The sequence below is a fragment of the Rhinopithecus roxellana genome, chromosome 14 (assembly GCF_007565055.1).
Source record: "Rhinopithecus roxellana isolate Shanxi Qingling chromosome 14, ASM756505v1, whole genome shotgun sequence".
Classification (NCBI taxonomy): domain Eukaryota; kingdom Metazoa; phylum Chordata; class Mammalia; order Primates; family Cercopithecidae; genus Rhinopithecus; species Rhinopithecus roxellana.
The window spans coordinates 71,932,424-71,958,109 of record NC_044562.1 but is presented as its reverse complement, the minus strand read 5'-3'; the positions used below and the strand labels follow the sequence as shown (position 1 = coordinate 71,958,109).

The following is a 25,686-nucleotide window of genomic DNA, read 5'->3' as shown; positions in this document are numbered from 1 at the left end:
GAGAGGGAGGGAGGAAGTTGTTGAAGTTTCTCATAAAACTCTGAGTTTCCATGGTGGTAGTGGTGGTAGTGGTGGTTCTTTAATGAGCTGGACCACAACATCAGACCAGATCCTCTTTATAGAACTTTCCCTCACCAAAGGAAACAGAGAACTAAGATTCCCACCACCTTGCCCTCCCTTACCCAAGCAAAGCCCTGTCAAATAATTTTAGGAATTGTCCAAAACTGTAAAACTCAGCTTCTGACAAAAGTACAGCTTTTAATATTTGACAATTTGTGTTAAAACAAAAATTGACCTTCTTGGTTAACAGCGAAGGGGGAAAAATCAATAGTATAATTTTCAATAATTCATAAAGTGAACGCCATTATGCTAAATTTAACTATTAATCTTATCCTTTACAAAGTCTCGATTGATTTGTTAATAAAGTATCTTCCCGTGTGTGGCAACAGCAGGCATAACTCTTTAAAAACCCTCAGAAGCAAGAAAATTACCAAGTAGCCCAAGAATGTAGATGAGAATTTTATTGATCGCCCTGATTCTTCTTAATATGTATTAATAAATTCCACAACCTTTTGTACCTTGCACTTGTCGGAAACCAATGCTTTTACAAAATCCATAAAAGGAAAACATTTTTCTTTGCAGAAGAACCAAATGACATCTTTGCATTTCTCTCTGTCCTTCTTGGCCCAGTCAATTTTCTAAAACTTCTGGATTCTGAGCGTCAGACTTTCCCCTATTCTTAAATTTTTTTTCCTTTCTTCCTTCCTTTCTGCCCTCCATTATCAGGGTGTGGGGAGAGAAACCTCGGTTTAGTTCTCCTGCCGGGAGCCCGAGGGACGCTTTCGCGGATAGTGAACTGTTAGCAAAGAATTGTCTCTGGGCTGAAAGCTCCCAGAGGTCTGGCCCCGCAGAGGTCAGGGTGTGGTTCCTCTGAGAGCCGAGCTCGTGTAGCCCGCTGGGGCGCATAGGGACCGGGAGCCAGGCAGGAGGACCGAGGGGGAGGACAACGCCGGGACCCGACCCATCCATGAGGATCTGGGCCCGGCCAGCTGCTTGGCCTCCCGGCCCTCTCAGCCCTTTTTTGCCTCCACCCTCCGAAAGACATCTTGGACCCTTCTTTGCCCCGAGGGGTTTTTCCTTTGGACCCCTGAGGTGGGATGTCTCAGGACCCGCGGATTCCGACTCACCTTCCCCGCTGGGCTGCCCGGAACTAAATTAACCAGCCTGCGCCCCCACCCGCTTGTCCTGGACCCGGCCCTCTTAAGCGCGTTCTGTCTGGGTGTGTGTGGGGGGGATGCTTCTGTGCGCTGGCGCCAGGGCACTCTGGCTTCCCTCCCCGTCCGTGAGTGTCCACTTGGAGGCCCCTAGAGCTGAGCCTTTCCTTCCGCCAGTTGGGTCCAGTGGCCGAAGCGGGGGACGCGAGTGGGGCGGGCTGGCCGGGCGTGCCCTGGAGAGGCGGACTGGAGGGCGGCGGAGAGCGCTGGGCCGGTTGTCTCCAGCGCGCACTATCGCGGGCGCGTAGTAGATGTCGCTGTTGTCCGTGCTTACGCGGCTGGCCGGCCAGGCTCTGGAGCACGTGACTTGAGAGGAGGCTGCGGCTCAAGGCCATTTTCAAATCTCATTGGCTTGGTTGTCATGTGGTCGGCAGAGGCATCCACAATTACACGGGGAATGTTTTCCTAGAGATGTCAGCCTACAAAGGACACAATCTCTCTTCTTCAAATTCTTCCCCAAAATGTCCTTTCCCAACAGCTCTCCTGCTGCTAATACTTTTTTAGTAGATTCCTTGATCAGTGCCTGCAGGAGTGACAGTTTTTATTCGAGCAGCGCCAGCATGTACATGCCACCACCTAGCGCAGACATGGGGACCTATGGAATGCAAACCTGTGGACTGCTCCCGTCTCTGGCCAAAAGAGAAGTGAACCACCAAAATATGGGTATGAATGTGCATCCTTATATACCTCAAGTAGACAGTTGGACAGATCCGAACAGATCTTGTCGAATAGAGCAACCTGTTACACAGCAAGTCCCCACTTGCTCCTTCACCACCAACATTAAGGAAGAATCCAATTGCTGCATGTATTCTGATAAGCGCAACAAACTCATTTCGGCCGAGGTCCCTTCCTACCAGAGGCTGGTCCCTGAGTCTTGTCCCGTTGAAAACCCTGAGGTTCCCGTCCCTGGATATTTTAGACTGAGTCAGACCTACGCCACCGGGAAAACCCAAGAGTACAATAACAGCCCCGAAGGCAGCTCCACTGTCATGCTCCAGCTCAACCCTCGTGGCGCGGCCAAGCCACAGCTCTCCGCTGCCCAGCTGCAGATGGAAAAGAAGATGAACGAGCCCGCGAGCGGCCAGGAGTCCACCAAAGTCTCCCAGGTGGAGAGCCCGGAGGCCAAAGGCGGCCTTCCCGAAGAGAGGAGTTGCCTGGCTGAGGTCTCCGTGTCCAGTCCCGAAGTGCAGGAGAAGGAAAGCAAAGGTCGGTATGAGCAGAGTTGCCACCCCAGCGGGGCGCGCAGCCCGGGAACCCGGCAGAGAGGGAGTGCCGGGGTGCCCAGCGCCGAGCCGGCGCCCGACTTGGCAGGTGCTGCTCCGCCTGGCTTTTAGAGGGGTGATCTCAGCCCTGAGAGAGTCCCCGCTTCTCCCCTGCTGCCCTGGCCCTCCCCGCCAGTCCTGGCCCACATTGATGGCGCCCGGGCAGAGGAAAAGCTTGCCGGTTTTATTTTTCCTGAGCTAGACCTGAAACACAACAAAAGAGCGCAAAGGAGACCTGCGGCTCGTAAACACGACCCCAGAGCCTCCTTTCTCCTGCTCAGAGTTGCAGTTCCAGTTTTGCTTTGAGCCCAGTGATCATGTTAAGGTGACCCAGGGCACCGTGTTCGTGTTCAAGTGTATGCACCCCGCATCCTGCGAGCTTGGGGATGGTGAGGGGAAAGAGATGGCTAGTCTGGTTGGTGCTTGAGTTGGGAAACAGGGCTTACTGCCTTTGCTGGGCTAGGTAACCTTGGCTTTGTTTAGGAAAAGTGCTGCAGGCTTTGTAATCCGTCGGCAAAGAGGGCAAAGGCGGAGGGGGAGAATGGAACCCGCATTGCCCACCCTGCAAGGCCAGCCTTAGTGCTGGGCTAAGGAAAAGAGCCAGGGATCTGGCTTTTTGAGAAGGAACCCCGCTCCTCTCCCCCAGTGCTTAGAGGTGGGCCACAGTGGGGGGCTCCATTTCTGGGGGAATGCTTTTGTGTGGGGGCAAGAAGACATGAAAATTAAGGAAATTCTGGGGAATGCAACAATACCCAGGCAAGGTAGGGAAGGTGCTCTAGCTTCCCCATTTATCTTTTGAAAGAGAATAAGCACCTATAAACCTGACTGTGGGGCTCCCTGACTGCCTAGGAGAGGTGGGGAAGAAGCGGCAGATTTGGGGACTTGAGGCAGCAGTGGGGTTGGTAGGCTTGTCCAGGTTGTGGCTTATTCCCCTCGGTCCCTGTTACAAGCTGAACCTTTAGAATGTTGCTGGGGTGATCTGGAAAGTTTACTATTGTACTAATGTTTTGTACAAGTCAGAAAGTTGAAAGAGAGAGAGAGAACTCAAAAGCAGACTGTCCTGCCATCATGTCATTTAAGTAATGTGGCATCAGTGTAAGATTCCCTTCCAGGGCCCACTTCATGTGAGTAATGTTTAATACTAGCATTTTCCAAAGCGGCCTGGCTGCCAGCAGGGTCATGGCCAAGGGTACATTTGAACAGACTGAAGAAAAAAACCAAAACCAAAACCAAAAAAAAAAAAAAAAACTCTTGATTTTTTTTTCTTCTTCTCCCTTTAATTTTGTTAGAGGAAATCAAGTCTGATACACCAACCAGCAATTGGCTCACTGCAAAGAGTGGCAGAAAGAAGAGGTGCCCTTACACTAAGCACCAAACGCTGGAATTAGAAAAAGAGTTCTTGTTCAATATGTACCTCACCCGCGAGCGCCGCCTAGAGATCAGTAAGAGCGTTAACCTCACCGACAGGCAGGTCAAGATTTGGTTTCAAAACCGCCGAATGAAACTCAAGAAGATGAGCCGAGAGAACCGGATCCGAGAACTGACGGCCAACCTCACGTTTTCTTAGGTCTGAGGCCGGTCAGAGGCCAGGACTGGATAGGGGGCACCGCGTTCCAGGGCCCAGTGCTGGAGGACTGGGAAAGCGGAAACAAAACCTTCACCGCTCTTTGTTTTTTGTTTTGTTGTATTTTGTTTTCCTGCTAGAATGTGACTTTGGGGTCATTATGTTCGTGCTGCAAGTGATCTGTAATCCCTATGAGTATATATATATATATATATATATATACATATATATTAAAAAACTTAGCACGTGTAATTTATTATTTTTTCATCGTAATGCAGGGTAACTATTATTGCGCATTTTCATTTGGGTCTTAACTTATTGGAACTGTAGAGCATCCATCCATCCATCCAGCAATGTGACTTTTTCATGTCTTTCCTAACACAAAAGGTCTATGTGTGTGGTTAGTCCACAAACTCATGACATTTTGAATACATCCAGTACTTTAAAAATGACATATATATTAAAAAAAAAAAAAAGATTAAGAAAACCCACAAGCTTGGAGGGAGGGGGACTTAAAAAGCACATTACAATGTATCTTTTCACAAATGAATTTAGCAATTGTCCTTGGTGAGATGGGATATTGATGATTTATGCCTTGTAGCCTTTCCCTTGTGGTGCATCTGTGGTTTGGTAGAAGTACAACAGCAACCTGTCCTTTCTGTGCATGTTCTGGTCGCATGTATAATGCAATAAACTCTGGAAACGAGCTTGCTCCCTCTGCTTTCTGAAATGGAAATATGTTATGGTGGAAATGAAAGCCTATGGTGAGATTATCTTCTGGTTACACTCCCTTTTTGGGGTATTTGGGCATGGGGAGTCATAGACTAGTAGGGAAAGGGAGATGGGGGAGAAAAGCTGGAGGAGGCCTAGGGTGTTGGATTTTGGCAGTGGTTGGGGGAGAGGAATGATAAGCTAGCCTGAGAGTGAAGTTTTCATAACTGGGAGGAAGGGGAGTCTCCTCTTTCCTTTCCTAGTCCCCAGTGACAGTAATATAATTGCACTCTCAATGGGTGTGAGCTTTCCTCTGGCCTGAACCTGGTAAGTAAGCCTATACTCCAAGCCACTCTCTCCTTAAAGACTCCCATTTGTGTGTTTTTCTCCTCTTTGGTTTTGGTTGTGTTGTTTTTAATGCTTTCAGTGGCATCTTGGTGATTTCTGGCTGGCGAGCAATCATCAGGGGCTAGGTTGAAGCTAATCTTGCCCACCTGGAAGTTGCCGGCCTCCATTACAGGAGCAAGGACAAGCAGCAGTGTAGCACTGCAGCGGATCCAATTCTGCCCCCTTTCCCTCAGCCCTACCCCCATCCCAAGCGCAAGACAGCCAGACCCCAGAGAAGCCGAGGATGGGTGAGTTTTCCCATCCGACTTTGCCTTGATCTCCTTGTGGACGGGTTTTATGCTCAGTCATTACCTTTTAGTGGCCCACATTAAATTTTTTTTTAAAGGAAGAAATGAAAAGATTTCCCCCAGTCTTTCCTCTATTTAATTACAAAATGCTGGTGGGAACTGCTGCATCTGGGATGCAAGAAAATGCAGAAAGGGTGACTGAAAATTTTGCAAATGAACATAACTTCCTATGAAGTCTAATGTTCCATTCGCTGCCATGGCCCGGGAGACTCCCACCAGCTTCCACCGGCTTCTACAGGATCCCACTAGAGAGCCCAGACTTATCTAGTCCCGTCGGGGAAAAGGGAGAAGAGGCCTTGCACGGGAAAGCTAACAGAAAATTCGTTACCCCGGGTCCTGCCTGCAGTTTCAAACAGCTTCCAGCAGTTTCACAAAACACATCCTTTCCATTTCTTCCTTTTAAATGTTTCCCTAAGAACGATCCATTTAGGTGCTATAAGTCCTCATCTAGGGCAGTCTTTGGGACACTAACATTCAGAATTTTAAACTTCCTCCTCCAAACCAGGAACATTCCAAGACAGAACTCTTTTAGGGGGCCATTTCCTGGGAGTGGGGGAGAGGGCTTGGAATGAATGCTAGATTGAAAACTTTGTAATAGATTTGCCCCAGACTTAACACCGGTTGGGCAGGAGGAGGGTAATTTTTATTCAGCCGTTTCTCCGATCATATGGGGAGCGCCATTAGTTGTTGATAGCGGGCCATGTCTCCGAGGAAAGCCTGAGCTACAAGGCAAAGGCATCCCCTCTGGAACAAAATCAGAAAGCTATTGGCAAAGGTAATCAATCAGGCCATAAGTAGCCATTTACCCGCTTCCTTTTCGAGGCTGGAGGTGGGCCGGGAGCCCTCCAAGGGTGAGCTGGGCAACTTGTAGAGCGAGGAATATGCCCACCGCCGCCGGCGCCCCGGCCGCTTTTGTCTCGGCTCCCAGCCGGGCTTCCGAGGCTTTGTACCATGGATTTGGGAGTGACAATGGGCATTTCCCTCAGATTCAAGGCTGCTCAACCTCACCTCTGTAAGAAAAAAAAAAAAAAAAATCAGAAGGGAGTGGCCCAAGGACCTAGCCATTCGGCCGAATTTTTTAGACATTTTGGGAGTCTACTCCGAGGCCTCTAAGTGCGAACCACGCGAAGCGGCCCTGCCCAGGGAGACTCACTGAGGCAGGGCTGGGGACGCGGGCGGGAGCAGGCTGCTCTAGCATTTGGGTTCTGCCCTGTGGCGTGTTCTCTTCCAGGGCCTTTCCAGCAGCACCGGAGAAGATGAGGCACCCTGGCCGCCACTGTCCGTGCTGCGCCAACTCTCCCTGCCGCCCGCCCTTCCGAGGGCCGGCAGAAGCCCCTCTGTGTCCTCTGCCGCCGCGCCGGGCCACCCTGGCTCGGTCCTCGGGCCGCGGCGTGTGTCCAGCCTCACGTCGGGGTGTGTGTGGCCGCGCGGGCGTGTGTGAGTGTGGCAGGGAAGGGGGGCCCTCCGAGCTGCTCCATCCGTCCGTTTTATTAGGGACACATTAATCTATAATCAAATACACCTCATAAAATTTTTATTGAAAGGCATAATATCATTACAGAGGTCTTCCACCTGTTTTAAACAACACGACAAGCTGTGAGCAAGCATGCGTGTGGGGAGGGATGGGTGTGGGTAGGAAGAGAGGCAAGTGGAGAACAGCTCCCCTCGGGCGCCAGGGGCCGCCCCCGAGGGCCCGCCTGCCTCGGGCGACACCGGCCTGGCGCGCCCCCAGCCGCTCCCTGTGCCCGGGATACGCCGCCTGGGCTCGGAAGCTGGAGAGTCAGCGCCGGGGCCGGACTGCCAGACCGAGGGCTGCAAGAAGAAGCGAACAAATAGTCCCCAGCGCCTCCTCCGGCTGCGGTCGCGTCTGTGGTCCTGGCAGCACCTGGGCGGGCCAGGACCGGCCGGGCCGGGCCGAGCCGGGCACATGGACCGGGCCTGTCGGCTCTAATTGCGGCGCTTATGTTGATGATTTTTTTTTTTAAATCACAGCAGCCCCCAGTTTAGCGGACTGATTTACTCCCGGTATTGGTAAATATGATCACGTGGGCCGCGCGACCAATAGTGGAGGCTGCAGCCTGCGAAGTAGTCTGCTGCTCCGGCGCCGGCGGGGAGCGGCTTGGAGGCGGACAGTGTAACCTTGGGTGGGAGCGCGGGGCGCCTCAAAATGTCTTCCAGTGGCACCCTCAGCAACTACTACGTGGACTCGCTTATAGGCCATGAGGGCGACGAGGTGTTCGCGGCGCGCTTCGGGCCGCCGGGGCCAGGCGCGCAGGGCCGGCCTGCAGGTGTGGCTGATAGCCGGGCCGCCGCCGCCGCCGAGTTTGCCTCGTGTAGTTTTGCCCCCAAATCGGCAGTGTTCTCTGCCTCGTGGTCCGCGGTGCCTGCCCAGCCCCCGGCGGCGGCGGCGATGAGCGGCCTTTACCACCCGTATGTTCCCCCGCCGTCCCTGGCCGCCTCTGCCTCAGAGCCCGGCCGCTACGTGCGCTCCTGGATGGAGCCGCTGCCCGGCTTCCCGGGCGGTGCGGGCGGTGCGGGCGGTGGCGGTGGCGGTGGCGGTGGTGGTGGAGGCGGCGGCCCGGGCCCCGGTCCCAGCCCTGGCCCCAGCGGCCCAGCCAACGGGCGCCACTACGGAATTAAGCCTGAAACCCGAGCAGCCCCGGCCCCCGCCACGGCCGCCTCCACCACCTCCTCCTCCACTTCCTTATCCTCCTCCTCCAAACGGACTGAGTGCTCTGCGGCCCGGGAGTCCCAGGGGAGCAGCGGCCCCGAATTCTCTTGCAACTCGTTCCTGCGGGACAAGGCGGCAGCGACGACGGGGGGAACCGGGCCTGGGGCAGGGATTGGGGCCGCGACTGGGACAGGCGGCTCGTCGGAGCCCTCAGCTTGCAGCGACCACCCGAGTCCGGGCTGTCCGCTGAAGGAGGAGGAGAAGCAGCATTCACAGCCGCAGCAACAGCAACTTGACCCAAGTAAGTGCAAAAGAAATTGCCCCCTGATTTATTGCTGAAACCTGTAAGGCTCGAATGTGCAAAACTGATAGTTTTACTAACCTATAAAAACGTCTAGACGCCTACCCAAGCCTAGGCGAGCAACATGCATCCATAAAAAGAGCTTCCCATAACCACCTACCCTGGGCGCTCGGTTTGTACGGTAAACAGAGGGCTGGCATTAAGGCTTTTTATGATAATTCCCCCCAAGTTGTGAAAAGCGACCATCCTTGGTGAAATTAATTTAACGACCTCTCTTCCCCACCCTGTCATCTCTCCCTGCCTCCCCTCCGCCCATCTCTACCCGTCTCCAAACCCCCCTCTTTGTAGACAACCCCGCAGCGAACTGGATCCACGCTCGCTCCACCCGGAAAAAGCGCTGTCCCTACACCAAATACCAGACGCTTGAGCTGGAGAAAGAATTCCTCTTCAACATGTACCTCACCCGGGACCGGCGTTACGAGGTGGCCAGGATTCTCAACCTAACAGAGAGACAGGTCAAAATCTGGTTTCAGAATCGTAGGATGAAAATGAAAAAGATGAGCAAGGAGAAATGCCCCAAAGGAGACTGACTCGGCGCGGTGCTGGCGGGAGCGCTCAAGGGCAGCGGTTTTTGTTGTTGTTTTTTTCCTTTGTGGGTGCTTGGTGCTTGATTTCCAGAAACTCTCCAGCGACTTGGACATTTTTTTTTTTCTTTTTTAGATAGAAGTGACTGTGTGGTTGGTCTCTGTGAGGTATTTGGGGGACTCTGTATTTGCTCGTTTATGTGTTGGAAAAACCAAGTGGCTTTGGGGTTTCGCCCTATCCCACTCCCTTTCCTGCTCCATTGGTTCCTTAAGAAATGCTATATTTTGTGAGTGCACGCTGGCTTGGGGAGCCCTCTCTTGTGTAAATGTCCCCCATGTTTCTAAAAAGTGCTGTAGTTTAGTCCCCTCACCCCCAGCGCTGCCCAAACAGGGGCCAAATGCGCCCCAATTCCAAGAATGAAGGCCGAGCGACAACAGTGCGGACACGCCGGCTGCTAGCCCACGCTGAAGCCCGGCCGGGTTGCCCACCAGTTGCGAAAGCCCCCTTTCCTCAGGGAGCCCATGGGACCTCGGCGGAGATCTCCAATGAGGCCTAGAGAGGAGCCCAGGGCCTTGGGCGGGTTGGGGTTTGTCCTCAGTGCATTGGACGCGCTACTCTCTCCCCCGAAGGCTGGGCTCGCGTGGGCGGCCGCGGATGGTGGCCGTCCCGGTTCCTGCCCGAGGACCAGTTGTAAATGTTACTGCTTCCTACTAATAAATGCTGACCTGATCAAATGGAGCCCAGACGCTGGCCCTAAACGTTGTGTGCCTGCTTTCTCTGTCTGCAAAATTTCACACTCGGGATATTTCTCCTCTACCCCTGGGAGGGAGACACTGTTAAAAATTCAGGGCCTTTCCACCTGACAGATCTCTCTGATGTGTCTCTGCCTTCTCTGCCTCACATCCCTTTGTGCAGGCAGATGCGGCAGCACAGACCCTGCGGGGGACATTGGTGCCTCCCCAAACCTGGTTCAAGCTCCTCCACGAACTCTGTGCTTGGGCCCAGTGTTAGTTTTGCAGCAGCGCCCAGAGGAGCCAGCAGGCCCCAGAAGCGAGGCACTTTCAGGCTAGGGCTTGGGTACACAGCACTCTAACCTTCCCTGGGCTCTTGGAGCCCCAGATGCCAAACCCCTCTTCAAACAAGGGAAAGGCTAACTCTGCACTCTGGAGCAACTGTCCGAGCTCGGCGGGGCTGACTGGCGCTGGGAGGTCCCAGCCGGTCAGTCTGTAAGCTTCTGCCCCTCCCACCAAAGCCCCAAAGTGACCTTAGCGATCAAAATGGTCAAGGCTTTCCTCCCCAGCCACCTCCATTTAACCGCCTCCTTCCTCCCATCCAGCTTCTGTGTATGTTTAGCCCCCAGCTTGGCCCTCTGAGGGCTACATTCAGGGCTAAAATGAAGGTCATTGTAAGTGAGGGTTCGGGTGAGCACAGCCTTTGCAGGCCGAAGAGGCACCACCACCAGGTGGCCTGAGCTGGGTGGAAGGTGGGGGCAGTGGCAGAGATCTTGGGGGATCCCAATGAAAGAGGAGACTGGAAGAAAAAGCAGAGGGGGCTGGGAGGGAAAGCCAAGGAAGGCTCAGATCCGGCAGAAGGTGCTGTGTACCCCTGCCCCTGTGGCCAGCTCGGTACCTAGGGCTCTTTGAAAACAGGAAGAGCCAAGGTGTCATAAAGCCATCTAGCCAGCCAGACGTCTGGAGGTAATGAGTTTACAACAGGCCCTGCGCTTTGCTTTGAAACCATCTCATTTTGATGTTTGTGTTTGTGGGAGGAAAGGAAAAATGCAGACAAAATTAGGTCTTAAAATCTAGACAATAAAATATAAACAAGACTGCGTTGGACCAAGAAGGCAGGGGCATAGGAGCCCCCAGGTGAGGTGTGAGCACCTAGGAAATAAACATGAAAGAGGTAGGAAGGAAGAGGTGAATGAATTTCTGATTTTTGAAATGAACTAGGTATTGGAAGTAGCCTAATGCGATGGCATTTTATAATATTTTGACTATGACCACGGTTTAGCTGGTTCTTTAGAAATAAACAAAACTATTGGCCTGTTATCTGGGGGTAGGGCGGTTACTGAGCTTAGGTCATTTACCCAGTTGAGAGTCTCCCAGAAGTGTGGTTAGTGGGAAAAGATGAAGTTAGATGCCTATTCACAAGAATTTCTGACCCTCCACTCCAAACTTTGAAGCAAAATATTGTTTGAATTTATGTGTATTCACTTCCTAAAAAATACAATTGTTACATCTAAACTGGAGAAAAGCAGTTTTGAAGATGAGTAAAAAGAATAATCTAACAGGAAACACTTAAGCCAATTGAATAGTCATTGCTTTAAAAAAAAATTCTAGTGGAATGCTTAGTTCAATGACTTTTGATAAATATTTTTAAAATCCCTTTTACTGTCCATAGAAATTCAAACAAACCCAAGCCCAAAGGGACTTTCCAGACAGCCACGCAGAGATCCAGCAAAAAGCTTTTGATTTGGCTTCGATTCCCCAAAATTGCCACCTAAGTGGGCCCAAAGCATTACAGTGTTAAAATAGCAAATATTCATGATTTAATCCTAAAAGCAACAGCTGTAAGAGAAAAACAAAAAACATAACAATACTTGACTTCTGTAATTTCTTGGTTTCCAAAGTGTCTGGTTCCTCTGGAAAAGAAAAAGCCTCTTGGCAGTTGATATTTAGAAAGTTGTAGGTTTTGTTAAATCTAGCCTGTCGCTATAATTGTTTTAAAAGGCACAGCTGGGCGGTTACAGCATGGGGACTTCTGGTGTCTGGCAAAAGAAGGGCTGGAAGCTTTTGGAAAAGACACTACTGGAAGCTGTTGGGAGCACTGATAGAATATTCTAGGCATGCAGGAGCTCCTGCTTGCTGCTTTTGAGTTGTTGACAATCACAGGAATGAAGCATTATTAGTGTCAGCAGTCCAAGCCCCAAACTAAAGAACGAGATTAGAATTGGTTTGAGATGAATAAAAGGAAGTTAAATTCAGCGGACTGGAGGTGGCATTTGGCCACTAGAGAGCGCTGTTGCTCCACTTTCTGATCTCGTAAAGCTGGAATTGCTGCGGAGAAAGGTTTTGATTAAAAATATTTACAATCTTATTTTTAATCCTAAGTTAGGATAAATTTAACCAAAAACAAACAAGGTATACTATTAAGTTTTCCGGCAGTGTTTGCTGGGCATAAAATTTTGGCTTGGTCAGGGCTTCAGAAAATTTGGAGTATGGCACAGCTGAAATTATAAAACATTATGATAAATGAATGTGTTATATCAAAACAGAAACCTGTAAAAGGCATAGATCTTTGCTTACCAAGTTAATCGCGCTCTTTTTCTACTCACATTATAAACGAAATGCTTAAATAAATGTTAAAAACTGTTTTGTACCAAGAGGAAATGTGTTGTAACGTTTTCTAAATTTGGCCTGAATGCCTATAAATGAATTTTCTAGTGTTCATTTTTCTTTTATTCCCCTGAGGAATCACACAGTTCTAGAAGATACCTGGTATTGTTGAGATCCGGGCTCTTTCATTTTTTTCCCCCATTCCATTCCAAAATCCACTCATTTATCCAGGGTTCAAACATGTGCGCGCGCGCACACACACACACACACACACAGACACACACACACGCCAAACTGAAAAAAGGGGCACAATTACAAAGGTAGCTCCAAGGCTTTATTGACAATAATAATCTTTTAATTGGGCATTTGCAAGATTGAAGGACAAATCCTTAACTGTCAGAATCAATTTGTTCGCCTTCGTATTTAAAGAAAGTCATTACACTTGGCAATAACCAGCAGAAAAAAAACCCACAAAAACAAACAAACAAAAAAGACCCTTGCTCTCCACCACCCCAAGTCTGCACTCCTTACTAATTTAAAAATTAAATAAAGCACGCCTTTATCATCTCCCAGGTTCATTAACGATTACTTTACCTTTCAGTCATTCCCAGTAGAAATAATTGAGTCAGACATTATCAACTTGCTATGTCCGTCTATCTCGATCTCATTTTCTCCATTTGTAAAAATGATATTTCAGTTCACCTGGACACAAGTCAGGATCGCGCTCGCAGGCTGGGCCAATCCACAAGGAGCGAGGGGTACCTGAAATCACTCGCCAGCCTGCGGCATCTCTGAGGCCGTCTGGGGCTTTCGGAAATTTGCATTTGGTGTGGAAAGCCGGCGTGGTGCGTTTAGCTTGAGCAGGGGCGCCTTGGAGGTCTGTTTCCAACGCTGTGAACCTGGCGCCCTCACGATATTGTACCTATCCCAAAGGAAACGTGGCTCAGTCACCCAAAGAACCCACGAAAAAGGCCAAGCAGGAGAGGGGAAAACACATACACAACAGAGAACCATTGCATTTATTGGACATTGAAACGGGAGCAGAGAGGGAAGGGAAGTGTGTGGGGAGGCGGTTGGTAGGTAGGGTAAAGCCAAGCAGCTTTGGAGAGAGCTGCTAAAATCAGGAATATTTTGTCGATTCACACTCGACTGGGCCACATGACTCGGGCTACTTTTCTTCATCTCTGCTCACAAACTAGCCTGAGCCTTCTCTTTCTCTGCTTTGGGAAAAATTCGTAACTTTGAGGCCTGCGGCTCTCTCGGCAGTAATTTCACAGGCTTGGCGGAGGAACTAGGATCATTAGCAGAAGATGGGCCGCCTGCAGCTGCCTGGAACCGGCGCGATCTGAACGCCGGCCGGGAGGCTCCTGGGGGTATCTCGCTGGCCTCTGCCCCCCGCGCTCCTCCGGGAACCGCAGCCGGCCCTGGTTCGCTGCGCGCCGGGGCCGAGACCCGGGAGCCGCGTCCTGCCCGAGGAAATGTCACCCTCCCCAGCGCGAGCCCTTTTTCCCGCCTCAGAATGTTTGTCCGCTCTTCTATTTACTCTCTCAGCAAGCCTAATGCCCCCTCCTGCATTCTTCAGCCTCCCCCTGCGCCCATTGCTGACGTCTATCAAGGGTGAAATGATGGAAACTATATTCATGGACATGATTTCCATTAAATATCAATTAACCTGAGAGCCTCGGCCAGGCTTGCGGTACGTCAAGGGTAAATGTACATCTCATTTCCACAGGGCCCACTCGGCTGGAAAAGAAGGGCTTTGATTTGCTTTGATAACGCCAGGATCTGGGGCCACACTCGCGGCTTTTAATCAAACCACTTCGATATGCCCCAACTCAAATGCACGGTCCGGTCCTTCAACACCTCTTGTCCACGTTCCCTGGGCTGCACCCACGTGTCAAGAGCTGCAAAAGCCACGGGCAACCTCTGCTGGGCTACCCCAGGGGCTCGGGGAGGGAGTCATTTGCTCCGCAGCCTCCTGGGAGTGGCCTCCTTGCCTCCCCCAAGTCTAAGGCTCCGCTGCGGCCCCTCCCTGCCGGCTGCGGCCCGCGTTCCCGCGGCCCCGGGGCACACGGAGCCCTTGGCAGTGCGTCTTTATGGGCCCCCTTTAAGGCCGGCGGAGGCATCTCGGGGCGGGCGCGGCGCTCCGTCCGTCGGGAGTAGCGGTTGCACTGCACGCGGATCCCTCCGCGGGGCTCCTCGCCCCCGTCACGCTGTTTCTCCGTGCAGTGCTGTGGTGCGAAAATGCCTCGTCGGTGCGCACCGGGGTGGCAGCCTCGGCGGCGGGGGCGAGAGCGGCGGGAGGGGGGACCGGGGGGGGCGCGGTAAGAGGTGGCGGCGGACAGAGGGTGTTTTTTTTCTTTTCCCTCCAGAGCGGGGGTTTGTAAACCGAGGCCAGAGTGTCCCCGTGGGCCGGGCGCACTTTTTCTTGTCCGGGTGCGCTCAGGGACTTTTGGTGCTTGAGAGGAAACAGTGGAGGCAGCGGGGCAGGTCGCCCGGGGCGTCGGCGATTATATTGCGGCCGAGCCGGGGCGCGCCGGGAAAGGCCGGGAGGGCGGCGGCTCCCGGGGGCTGGGCGAGGCCTCGCGACCCGCGAGGGAGGCGGCGCGAAGCCGAGTCTGGGGCGCAAGAGCCGGGCATGAGCGCCCAGTAGCTGAGCGCCCGCGGCTGCTCGGCCTCAGAAGCGACGCTCGAGCGCGGGCGGGCGGCAGCAGCGACGTAGCCCGGCGGCCCTGGCGGCGTGAGCAGCCGCCCCAGAGGCCCCCGCGGCAGTGCGGCCGAATCGAGGCTCGCTCCCTGCCTGCTTAGCGCCGCCCGCCTGCCCTGGGCCGCCGCCGCTGCCGCCCCAATGAGTTCGTACTTCGTGAACCCGTTGTACTCCAAGTACAAGGCGGCGGCGGCGGCGGGCGAGGCCATCAATCCCACTTACTACGACTGTCACTTCGCGCCCGAGGTCGGCGGCCGTCACGCCACAGCCGCAGCAGCCCTGCAGCTCTATGGCAACAGCGCAGCCGGCTTCCCGCAGGCGCACGCGCACCCGCACCCGTCCCCGCCGCCCTCCGGGCCGGGGTGCGGCGGTGGGGGCGGCCCGGGCCAGGACTACTTCCACCCCGGCGGGGGCAGCCCGGCCGCTGCCTACCAGGCCGCCCCCCCCCCTCCTCCGCATCCTCCGCCTCCGCTGCCGCCTCCCCCCTGCGGTGGGATTGCTTGTCACGGGGAGCCCGCGAAGTTTTACGGATACGATAACTTACAGAGACAGCCGATTTTTACGACCCAGCAAGAGGCCGAGCTGGTACAATATCCTGACTGTAAATCGTCCAGTGGTAATATTGGCGAGGACCCAGACCACTTAAATCAGAGCTCGTCTCCTTCTCAAATGTTTCCCTGGATGAGACCACAAGGTTGGGATGCATTTTTTTTTTTTTTTAAGAGGGGAGAGGGGGAGAAATCTGCTTTCATCTCACGGTCTGGCTTTAAAACTCCCCTTCCCTCTCCCCCTCCTTTTCCTTCTTGTGTAGCCACAGTGGCTCTTATTCATAAAGTAATACAGACTTTTTTTTTTTTTTTTTAAGTAGAAACCATGTAAAGATGATGGGGACAGAATAATTGTGAAGACCTTCTCTCTGCCCCTCTTGCCTGCACACCCTATATATATTTGAGCTAAAAAGCGCTGTGTATATTTCACCCCGTAGGCCCCGTTCCACAAACCTCCAGCAACATGCAGAGGTACCATAACATTTTTAAAACGTTTATTCCTCCCTCCCCCCTTTTTTTGTTTTAATCAGCAGCTCCTGGTAGACGAAGAGGAAGACAAACCTACAGTCGCTTCCAAACTCTAGAGTTGGAAAAGGAATTTCTTTTTAACCCCTATCTGACCAGAAAAAGAAGAATCGAGGTTTCCCACGCCCTAGCCCTCACCGAGAGACAGGTAAAAATCTGGTTCCAGAACAGGAGAATGAAATGGAAAAAGGAAAACAACAAGGACAAATTTCCTGTTTCCCGGCAGGAGGTAAAGGACGGGGAAACGAAAAAGGAAGCCCAAGAGCTGGAGGAAGACAGAGCAGAAGGCCCGACAAATTAACTTCTACCTTTAAAATTTTACCACAGACTATTAAAACTAATGATCACCATATGCTGTGGACACCACCTATTTTCTTTGTTAGAAAGGACCTTACCTGTGTTTCAAGCTACCTTCAGGTCACTGCTCTTGAGGCTTCTACGCTTTGAGAGGGATTTGGGTGTTTAAAAAAGTTTCTAGTATCACGTAGAAGCAGTCCTTGAGCTGTCCTATGGAAGGGTAATTTGATACTGACCTTGTAGCTATATTTTTATAATGGTTTTTAATGTCTGAGCTGGTGATTTGCCTGAACAACGTAAACTTCCTAATGATTAGCACTTAATAATTGAATATAAAATGCTTTATTAATCAAACAAGTGCACTTGAACATTTTAATCTTTGTGGTGAGTAAATTAAAAGGAGTCTATTAATTTGTTTAAAAAATTATGTCTGCAAAATACTTTATATTATTTGATTACAATGTATTATTTATGGATTTTTTTCTTCTTTTATAATGAATGGTTCGGGTGCGTTTTGTTTACTCCTAAAAGGTTTCTGTGCGTATTTTCTAAATGTAGTATCTCGGGGAAAAGGCTGGGCTAAATATTCGAAAAGCACATATTAGCTGAAGAGTGTAACGTATAGTCCAGCTCTGCACCTTCCTTAAACTTAAGGAAAAGATCGAGCCAGTGACAGGAGTTTAAAGGCAATGTCCAAGTTGACAATTATTTTTCTATAGTCCATACAAATTAAATAATCTGGCAACTCTGGCAAATCGCCTTGTAAAATGCGTCTCATTTTTTAACTTGCTTTCGTTTTGAACCGCGCCTGTAATCGCCTGAAATCGCTAGTTCTTTATGCGGTGGCTGCCGCTGTGTTCCGTTATTTTCAGTAGGTGCCATATTTATTTGCATTGCCTTCGTTTTGTTCGCCGCTGGTTTTAAACCAGCTTGCTGTGCGCATCTCAGACGTCTGTTGGTACGTCCTCCGCTGTTCTTCAGGAAAGCGATAGCCTTACCTATTTGAAACAAGCCCTGAGAGAAAACGCAGAAAAACCTGAGTGTAAACAACTCCAGAATGTTGCTAGCTCTTTAATAAATAAATGAATCTTTTTCTGGAGCTAGTGTCTTTGAGCACGGCAAATACCCCTTTTCCGTGAATCACTAACAACGGCCTCAGGACTCACTCAAGGCTTCTGTTTAATAAGAAAGGGGTGGGGTTACACACATTCTGCGCTGTTAAAAAAAAAAAAAAAAAAAAAAAGCCGCAGGGGCCCCTTCTTTTTCCAGAGAGGACTGGCTAGTCTATCTTGCTCTAAATAATCTTGCTAAGATGCTCTGAGAGCTTTGATCCTCTTAAAGGACTCAAATTGTGGGCCCAGTGGGGGACGACCCAGACAGAGTACATGTTACACCACAGCTTATTCCACTGAGCCAGCGTTGATGCTGGGGTTTGGCATCTGTTATTAACAAGATATCCATTTTCCATTGGAGGCTGCTCCTGCAGCTGCCATTTTACAGGGGAAAGTAGGGGGAAGAGGAGTGGGAGAAAAGAAGAAAATTCAAGTAAAGTAACATTCATTCCTGAAAAAGGGAAAGCACCTTTATTAGGTAGTCATCGAAGAGCTCTCTGCTTTCTCTAACCCTGTTTATTTTCAAAGGGATACGTTTTTATTTCCAGAGTTGCTTTTATTACATAGGTAAGAAAATGGAATCATATAGTTTTGCCCCAGGGTCACCTCATCGGGTTTTGTCAGGCTGTTTGCCTGTGGCTTCACAGACCACAGAAATGTTGCCACTGGCCAGGTCAGAAGGAAAGCACCTCCTGGCTTTCCATGCTGGGAAGAAGTGATGGCTGTGACATTCTCCGACCTGAGCCAGGAAAGATAATTTTAAATCACAGGTGGCCCAGGACTTAAACATTTGCACTCCAAGAGACAGCTGCAAATGCCTATGCTGGATTTGGGAATGTTTTGCTCTGTGCGCTGCTTAAGACTCTGCTGTCGGCTGGTACAGAGTAAGGATGCCAAGGGCCAAGAGGCTGGGGAACAGCCTCCAGTGTAAACCATCCAAAGACCAGTGCTGGCTGAAATCCAGCTGCCCTGGATTTAAGGGACTCAGGACACTTTTGTATATTAGCAAAACTGGCTGTCTCCTGTTCAAGGATGCTCACCAAATTCTTTTAGAACCCTGAAATAATGTTGGCAAGACTGTCAGGTGGGAGCACTGTGTATGGGTAGGTATGGAAATCAAGGAAGGAAGAGGAGGTAAAATGTCATTTCTTCAGCATTCTGTGCTGGTCTTGAAGTGTAACTTTTGGCCCCACTGGCCCCCTAAACCATGGTAAATTCATACCTCATGTACAGACAAAGACTGTTGCAATAGCTAGTGTATTTTAGAATATGAATTTGTATGTATACATAGCTTACACGCCCAGAGTGTTAATTATACATGTAGGTAAATGTTTCCTTTTGTAGCTGGGAAAGAGCATAGATTTGTGTTCAAATAAAGACCTTAGGGAATTACACATCACACACATTCGCCACCTTCTTTCTTACACTGACTAGACATCCCCACCCCCCATCATGGTGTTTCATGCAGACAGACTGGCAGTGACTTGCGCACAAGATGCCCTTCTAATTGGCTCAAATGTTTCAACATCTAAGCGTTGAGGCAACAAGCAAACATTTTTTTGCTGCAGAAATTTGCATAAACCTTCAGAGAATGCTTTGCCATCCTGGGCGGTGCTTTTCAGCCCTGGACTACAGCAGTTGGCTTAGAGAGGTCTGTAAACCGTTTAGAGAAAAATAATACTCTCCAATGTTAACACTGAATGAAAGAACCAAGCCTTCTGAGTGATTTAGGCTCTCCATTTGCAATGACCAGAAACACACAAAAGAGGATGTGGGTCTCAGTGGTTTTCAGAGAAGTCAGTTCAAGGATGCCATTTTGTGAGGTTCCACAAAGCCCAGTACATCGCTTACCTCTGGGCACAAGAGGAGAAAATGCAAATATGGCTGCTTTTTCTGTGCAAAGTCTCTTTGCAGCCCTCATTCCCCAAGTTGAAAAGGAGGGTCATAAAGCTCTGCTTTTATCTGGGTAAGATGGGGAGAAGATAATGAGGCAAATTGACTACTGAGATTATTTCTCAGAAAACTTTGGAATTAAACAACTTCTTTGCTCAATTCCACATGTGTATACCAGTATACCTGTGTGAAGTCTTCTGAGCTTGTGAGGGCCCGAAAACTTGCCCCATCTGCTTGTGTAATTTAAAATATTGTTTTATTCTGTAATACAGAAGGAAGTGCTATTTCACATCCAAGTTTCTTGTGTCCTCTGCTTCCCCAGTATTTGCTGAATCCTTGGGCATCTGGGGGTGGACAAGGGAGGAGAGAGAACATTTTAATGGGCCCTGGCTGCTGCTGTGGTTCCTTCCAGCAAAGTTAGGGCCCACTGGCTTTTTTCTAGAAAGAATATGTACTTTTGCTGACAGATGGCAGCAAAAGTCCTTTAATCAAAAACATCCAAGGTCATCAGAACTTTTTCAAGGGATAACAAATGGCCTGCTCCAGAGGGTGCTGTGCTGCTTCCTGCTTCAGTCCACATCCACTTAGGTACTTACTGGGTGTGAAGATGTTAATAGCAGAGAACTTATACACAAATATCCATTGCAAATATTTGTAACATAGTATTGGAAGTTTAAAAACACTGTCTTTAAAAGGATGGGGGGTGGTGTTACCTCTTTCAGGAAGGTTCTGAAGGCTGCATGGCTCTGCCCATGAGGGGAACGCTGGAGGCCAGCCAAGGACATTTACTTTCGGGAGTTCACCAGAGCAGTTCCTGTGAAAAATATAAAGGGAATGTGACGCCGGCCTTTGAGGAAAAGGAATTATTCTTTTTTCTAGGTTGATCTGAGGAAGTCACTCTTTTCCTGAACAAATGTCTTTTCTCTTCAGTATTGCGTTGAACACATTTTTCAATTGGGAAATATTTGGGGGCAAGAGGAGAGGGGAGAACTAGAATTAAACTCCATAAAAATGAAAATTGCTCTTAGTGGGGGACGTAGAGCAAGGAGTTTCAGAAGGGATCCAGGAACCATAACCCTGTCTGTCCAGAAAGATGTTTCTGTGGAGAAAGATCAGGTGATGGACTTTCAAACGGGTGTTTCGGGTATTTCGGAGAGGTTGACAAGTACCTAAAACCATTTCCAGCCTTTAAGCTGGTTGGTGATTATCCTACTGCAGAACCTCCCGGGAATGGGAGGGACCCCAATTTACGCTGGAGCGGTGTGTTGGGGGCACACTTTCTTGGCCTGCAGAGCCCGCATTTTCTTCCCAAGATAACCGGGACTGGCTTGCAAGGAGATGAGAGGGAGGAGGGGAAACCGAAAGTGGTTGGCTGCCTTTGGGGACAGGCCTTTTCCTGAGGGGAGAGGAGGAGAAGCCAAGTGACTGGCACAGGGTGAGAGATGGGGGTAGGTTGCTGTGGGGATCGCTTCCCCAGAGCATGAGCAGTACATTGAGTTCATTTCCCTCCTTCACAATGGCCAACTGCGCAGAGGTTTTGAGCCAAACCACAGAAAAGAACACACACACACACACACACACACACACACACACACACACACACACACATCCTAGAAAAGAGAGAAACAGAAGGGGGGGAGGGAAGAAAGAACACGAAGGGAAGAAAAAAGGGAAAGGTGAAGAGGGACAGAGAAAGAAAGAGGAGGGAGGAAGGAGAGAATGGGGAGAGAGGAGTAGGAGAAGGAATAGAGGAGGCCAGGGAGAGAGAAAGCAGAAGAGAAAAAAACATGGCGCTTGCGAGCTGTATGTGCAAAATCCGCAAGGAATTGCAGTAAATTCCTTTTTGTTTGAAGAAAATTTACAACTTGGTAATAGACCTTTTTATGACCTATTTGCGGTCGTCATTGGCTGCGGCTGGTCATGTGCAGGCGCCGCTCGCCTTCACGGCCTTTTTCCTGATTTCCCAGGCGAATTTCCCCCCGCATTCTGCTTTCCCAGAGCCTCACCCCCTCTTTTTCTAACCTTTGTCTCTGCAGAGGTGGGCTCCAGTCGCCGGCTGCGGGATTGCGGAGTCTGCCGCGGCCTCGGCTCTCGCCCGGCGCCCGGCCTGGGCCCACCGCCGCTCACTCGGTCCGCACAGCCGCCACTCCGGAGCTGGTGGGGAGCCCGGCGAGGGAGGGCCTGGAAGGGGCCTTGGGCGCCAAGCCCCCCGCCGGCGCGGACACCGCCTGCCAGGAGCAGCCGGCCTGCTCGAGGTGACTGCAGCCGCGCAATTCCGGCACGGCTTCTTCACCAACATGAGCCGGTATCTGCCTCCGAGAGCGCGCGCAGCCGGGCAGCGCCTAGTGGATTACAGCAGACGCCCGGACCGACCGCCGCCTGCAGCTCGGCACCCTTCGGGTAAGAGTCGCCCCCTCCCCGCGCCCCAGCATGCCACCAAGAAGCCTGAGGCGCCGACCCCCTTGGTCAGCTCAGTCCGGCTGCTCCCCTACATTTCCCGGGGAACTGGGGGTCGCTGTCTAAGCCCCTTCCCCCAATCACTTGGTTCCTAGGGCGTCCCCTGCGGCCCGGAGCGGGGTCCGGCTGGGTTCAGAAGTCTAAGGGGGCAGTATTATTTCTTCCAGAAATTCTGAGAGATAGGTAGCCACAGACAGGATCCCAATGTCTAGATGGAGAGCCTCTCAATCCCACCCTGGGAAAGCGTGTAGACGGGTTACTACTGAACATCTCCACTTGCTGGGGGTCACTAAAGGCATTTTATACAGAGCTGTGGTTTTTGTGGTTTGTCTGTGGTCCCGGGAGAATAACAGGTGTTTTTTGAGGGTTGGGGCTTGGGTGGGGGTGGGGTGAATTTTCTGTTCCTAGGATGTGCTTGGTGTTTGAATCTAGGCTTTAGTGACTGATGCTGGTTAATTTCTAGGGTTGATGGTTTATTAGGCCTTTTGTTGTATGAGATGGAATTTTAAATATTTTTAAATGTTTCTCTAGTTCTTAGAGAAATTTTTAAACAACTCAAGATAGGTTCTTCCCACATATGATAATCTGTCAGGTGAATCTGGATTATTTTATATCACAAAATGAACGCATATTTTGGGAGGTAATGGTATCAGAATATATGGTGCAGGTCTTGGTAAAAATCCAATAGATCTTTGAGAAATACAAGACATCTCTGTGTTCAAACATCGTGTGTTTCTTATTTGCCAGAGTAGGAAAAGAGTAGATCTTTTTGCTCTCTAAATGTATTGATGGGTTGTGTTTTTTTTTTTTTCGCCTACTAATAAATATTACATTGTAACATTCTTCCCTCAACTTCAAAACTGCTGAAATGAAACAATGTGCATAAAAGAAAATCCTTTGCAGAAGAAAAAAAGCTGTTTTCTCCCTCTGATTTTGAATGGCACTTGAGGATGCAGTTCGCAAATCCTATTGCCTATTCCGTCATGAACATTGTGAAATGAAACCTTTGGACAATCTGCCGCATTGCGCATGAGACTGGCCTGCGCAAGGCAAGGGTATGGTTCCCAAAGCACCCAGTGGTAAATCCTAACTTATTGTTCCCTTAAAATTCCAATGTAACAACGTTGGCCAGAAAAGCGTTTCTGAACAAAACATGTCATCTTTGTGGAAAGGTGTTTTTCATAATTAATGATGGAATCATGCTCATTTCAAAATGGAGGTCCACAATTTGTGGCCAGCTGATGCCTGCAAATTCTTCTGGATCACTAATTCTGATCACTTACAAATAAGAAACTTGAGTGATTCTTTTTTTATTTGGACTGTTTGTATTTTGTAATTATTTCTCTACTACGGTACAATGGTCTTTGAGGTCATTGTTTGATCGGTGTAAAAAATATTCCCTATTGAAAAGCAGGCACCTGGACAGTGGCTTCTAGGCCCTGCCGGGTAGATCCGGAGCAGGAAGAGTCCCTAGGTCGGATGGTACCCGGCTGGGGGTGGGGGTGTGGCCCTGATGGCCAAGCTCTATGTTCAGAGCTTCAGTGCTTTTCCCTGGATTCTGTAGCCTAGCGCACTTGGGTGACTAAAAACCTGGGTTGGGTGCAGGTCTGATTACGCAGCAGAGGTTGATGTCATGGGCAGATTTGGAAGACTGAGGGGTTCTTTGTAAGCGCCGTGGTAGCATTAATTCTTATTAGAACGAAATGGTCGATTGCATCTAAGGGAAATAATCCGCAAATCACAGAAACTTTAGGGCCATTAGTCCTCAAGGAGACTAGTTCGTGCTGTTGCCACTACCGGAAATAACCCCATTGTTTCTGTTAACCTAACAAAAAAAATGAAACGAAAATTTAAAACGCTGGGACCTTAAGAGCTGAGAAGCCCGGAAGTATAACTCCCGGTGTCCTTGGCCCAAACCTCTGTTCTCTCGTAGAGCAGGGAGCCGGTAGCATGTACTGACCTTGGTGACGACGGGTCAGGCCATGAACTGGGCTTGAGATCTCTGCGAGGACCAGGAGAAAGAGCGAAACTCGAAATTATAAACGTGGCCAAGCACGAGCGCTGAAAACAAAGCGTATTTTCTCGTCGGATGTTTCTACAAACAAGTACATTTTGCCAGAGTTCTGTTTTCTGAACCAGAGAGGCAAGGGAAATCGAACAAAGACAGTATTTCACCCTGGGCTGGCAGGCAGCTGTTAGAGGTATTTACGGCCTTGCCGCAGTGCGGCGGCCAGGCAGCCGGGCAGGGTATACGGGGGCACCGGAAGCTGGGGAGAAGCCACCAAAAACTCAGAATTCCAACTTAAATTCAATTTAGAGTCACGTTTTCGGAAATGGCGTGAACAGATGCCCTCTTTCTAGGGACTGGTCCTTTAGACTTGATAGTTTTGCAGAATGAGGGAGAAGTTGTGCCCTCTGAATGTAGGGTGGTTTTCCCCGCCTTGAAGAACGACTCAAGGAAAGCGGTGCCCTGTATGTGACATTTCTGATCCACATAACAACCTTCAGAGTGTTCGTTGGCAACGAGGAGATGCTGCTTGTTCAGCGGAATAGGGCTTGCAAATCAGAAAGGACAGTTGAAGCTTTTAATACAGGTTTTACTGAAAAAGAAAAGTATGTTTCCTGCTTCTTGAGATGAGGTTCCCAAGCTCCTCTGCATCCAGGCATAGAAGCGGTGCGCGGTGCCTCATCCGTACTGCGCGGTGCACGCCGGCCGCACAGCTCAGGGCCCCACAGTGCCCGCCACACACGCGCGCCAGGCGTCCAGCGCATGTGCAGTTAAATTGCCCGGCCCAAGGATTCGATCGGCAAAGCACGGGTTGGGGGGGAGGGGACGAGTGGACTCGAGCAGGAAGATACACCCGATCTTTCCATTCTCCCTCCGTCAAGGCTTGCTACTCATCTTGCCTTTATCTCAGCCTTCCCTGTATAGCTGAACAGTTCTACCTTTAGCTACATTTCCAATCATTATGACTTATCACCTCACCCCAATTTAAATCTGCATGCTAGACATAGGCTGCAAATACGAGACAGGGGCCAAAGGAAACACTCTTCCTTCCAGTATATATATAGCATATATTTGCCCCTCGGGGAAGGGTATAGCTTTTTTTTTCAGCCTCGTGCTACTGCTTTGGGAAAAGGCCTTTCCTCCTGGCGCCTGTTCAAACCGCCAAACTTCGGGCCAATCCTTCAGCCCGACCATTCCCGGATCTTGTTATGCCAGCACAGCACATTCGAGGGCTCTGGGGGGCAGCAGCTTGGCGAAGAGTAGTCAAATAAATAAATAAACAAACGGACAAATAAGGGCTTTTCCCGCCTGGGTTCGCTTAATTAATGGGCCACGAGCTTGTTGTTTGTGCTGGGTGGGGGGTAGGGGATGAGAGGTGGCCTCACGTCCCTCTTGCTCCTTTCAGCCGCCCCAGGGGACACTGTAGAACTAGCCTCTAGTGCCGGGAGACCTCCGCCCGCTGGAGGAAGTCCCAGCCTCAGGTTTCCGGGGCTGGTGGTCGGCCTGCTGGGTTGTCTGGCGCCTTGTCCAGAAGGAGGCGCTGTAGGACAAGCGTCTCGCCGGCTGCTGCGGGCCGGGAAGGGCGGGAGCGGAGGGATCGCTTGCCGCTCCTCCCTCTCCGACTGCCTCTACCTCCGCGCGCAAAGTGTGTGGGGCCTAGAACAAGGGTCGACGGTGCTGCGCCCCACACCCCCAGGGGTTCCCTTCTCCAGACCCGCAGTGGAGGCAGTTCCGATGC

The 25,686-nt window shown here is 50.5% G+C and overlaps 4 protein-coding genes across 6 annotated transcripts; all 4 read left to right on the top strand.

Moving 5' to 3' along the window:
* Positions 1-1,671: 1,671 nt before the first annotated feature.
* HOXD10 (homeobox D10) lies at positions 1,672-4,807 on the top strand. The gene is made up of 2 exons (XM_010382267.2): positions 1,672-2,480; positions 3,826-4,807. The coding sequence occupies exons 1-2, from the start codon at positions 1,736-1,738 to the stop codon at positions 4,101-4,103; spliced, it is 1,023 nt and encodes a 340-aa protein (XP_010380569.1). The 5' UTR covers positions 1,672-1,735; the 3' UTR covers positions 4,104-4,807.
* Positions 4,808-7,048: 2,241 nt separating this feature from the next.
* HOXD9 (homeobox D9) lies at positions 7,049-9,801 on the top strand. The gene is made up of 2 exons (XM_010382277.2): positions 7,049-8,478; positions 8,827-9,801. The coding sequence occupies exons 1-2, from the start codon at positions 7,674-7,676 to the stop codon at positions 9,066-9,068; spliced, it is 1,047 nt and encodes a 348-aa protein (XP_010380579.1). The 5' UTR covers positions 7,049-7,673; the 3' UTR covers positions 9,069-9,801.
* Positions 9,802-14,583: 4,782 nt separating this feature from the next.
* Positions 14,584-17,577, top strand: HOXD8 (homeobox D8). 3 transcript variants are annotated; one of them, XM_010382288.2, is made up of 3 exons: positions 14,584-14,656; positions 15,655-15,802; positions 16,187-17,577. In XM_010382288.2, exons 2-3 carry the CDS (start codon positions 15,778-15,780, stop codon positions 16,480-16,482), a joined length of 321 nt encoding a protein of 106 aa, XP_010380590.1. In that variant the 5' UTR covers positions 14,584-14,656; positions 15,655-15,777; the 3' UTR covers positions 16,483-17,577. The 3 variants fall into 3 exon arrangements, with proteins under 3 accessions (XP_010380590.1, XP_030772540.1, XP_010380596.2); XM_030916680.1 differs by having other exon boundaries at positions 14,587-15,802; positions 16,190-17,577; XM_010382294.2 differs by having other exon boundaries at positions 14,587-15,802.
* A 1,893-nt stretch (positions 17,578-19,470) lies between these two features.
* Positions 19,471-25,241, top strand: LOC104677848. Its single transcript, XM_030916121.1, has 3 exons — positions 19,471-19,556; positions 21,482-21,883; positions 23,874-25,241. Exons 1-3 carry the CDS (start codon positions 19,471-19,473, stop codon positions 23,887-23,889), a joined length of 504 nt encoding a protein of 167 aa, XP_030771981.1. The 3' UTR covers positions 23,890-25,241.
* The last annotated feature ends 445 nt before the right edge of the window (positions 25,242-25,686 follow it).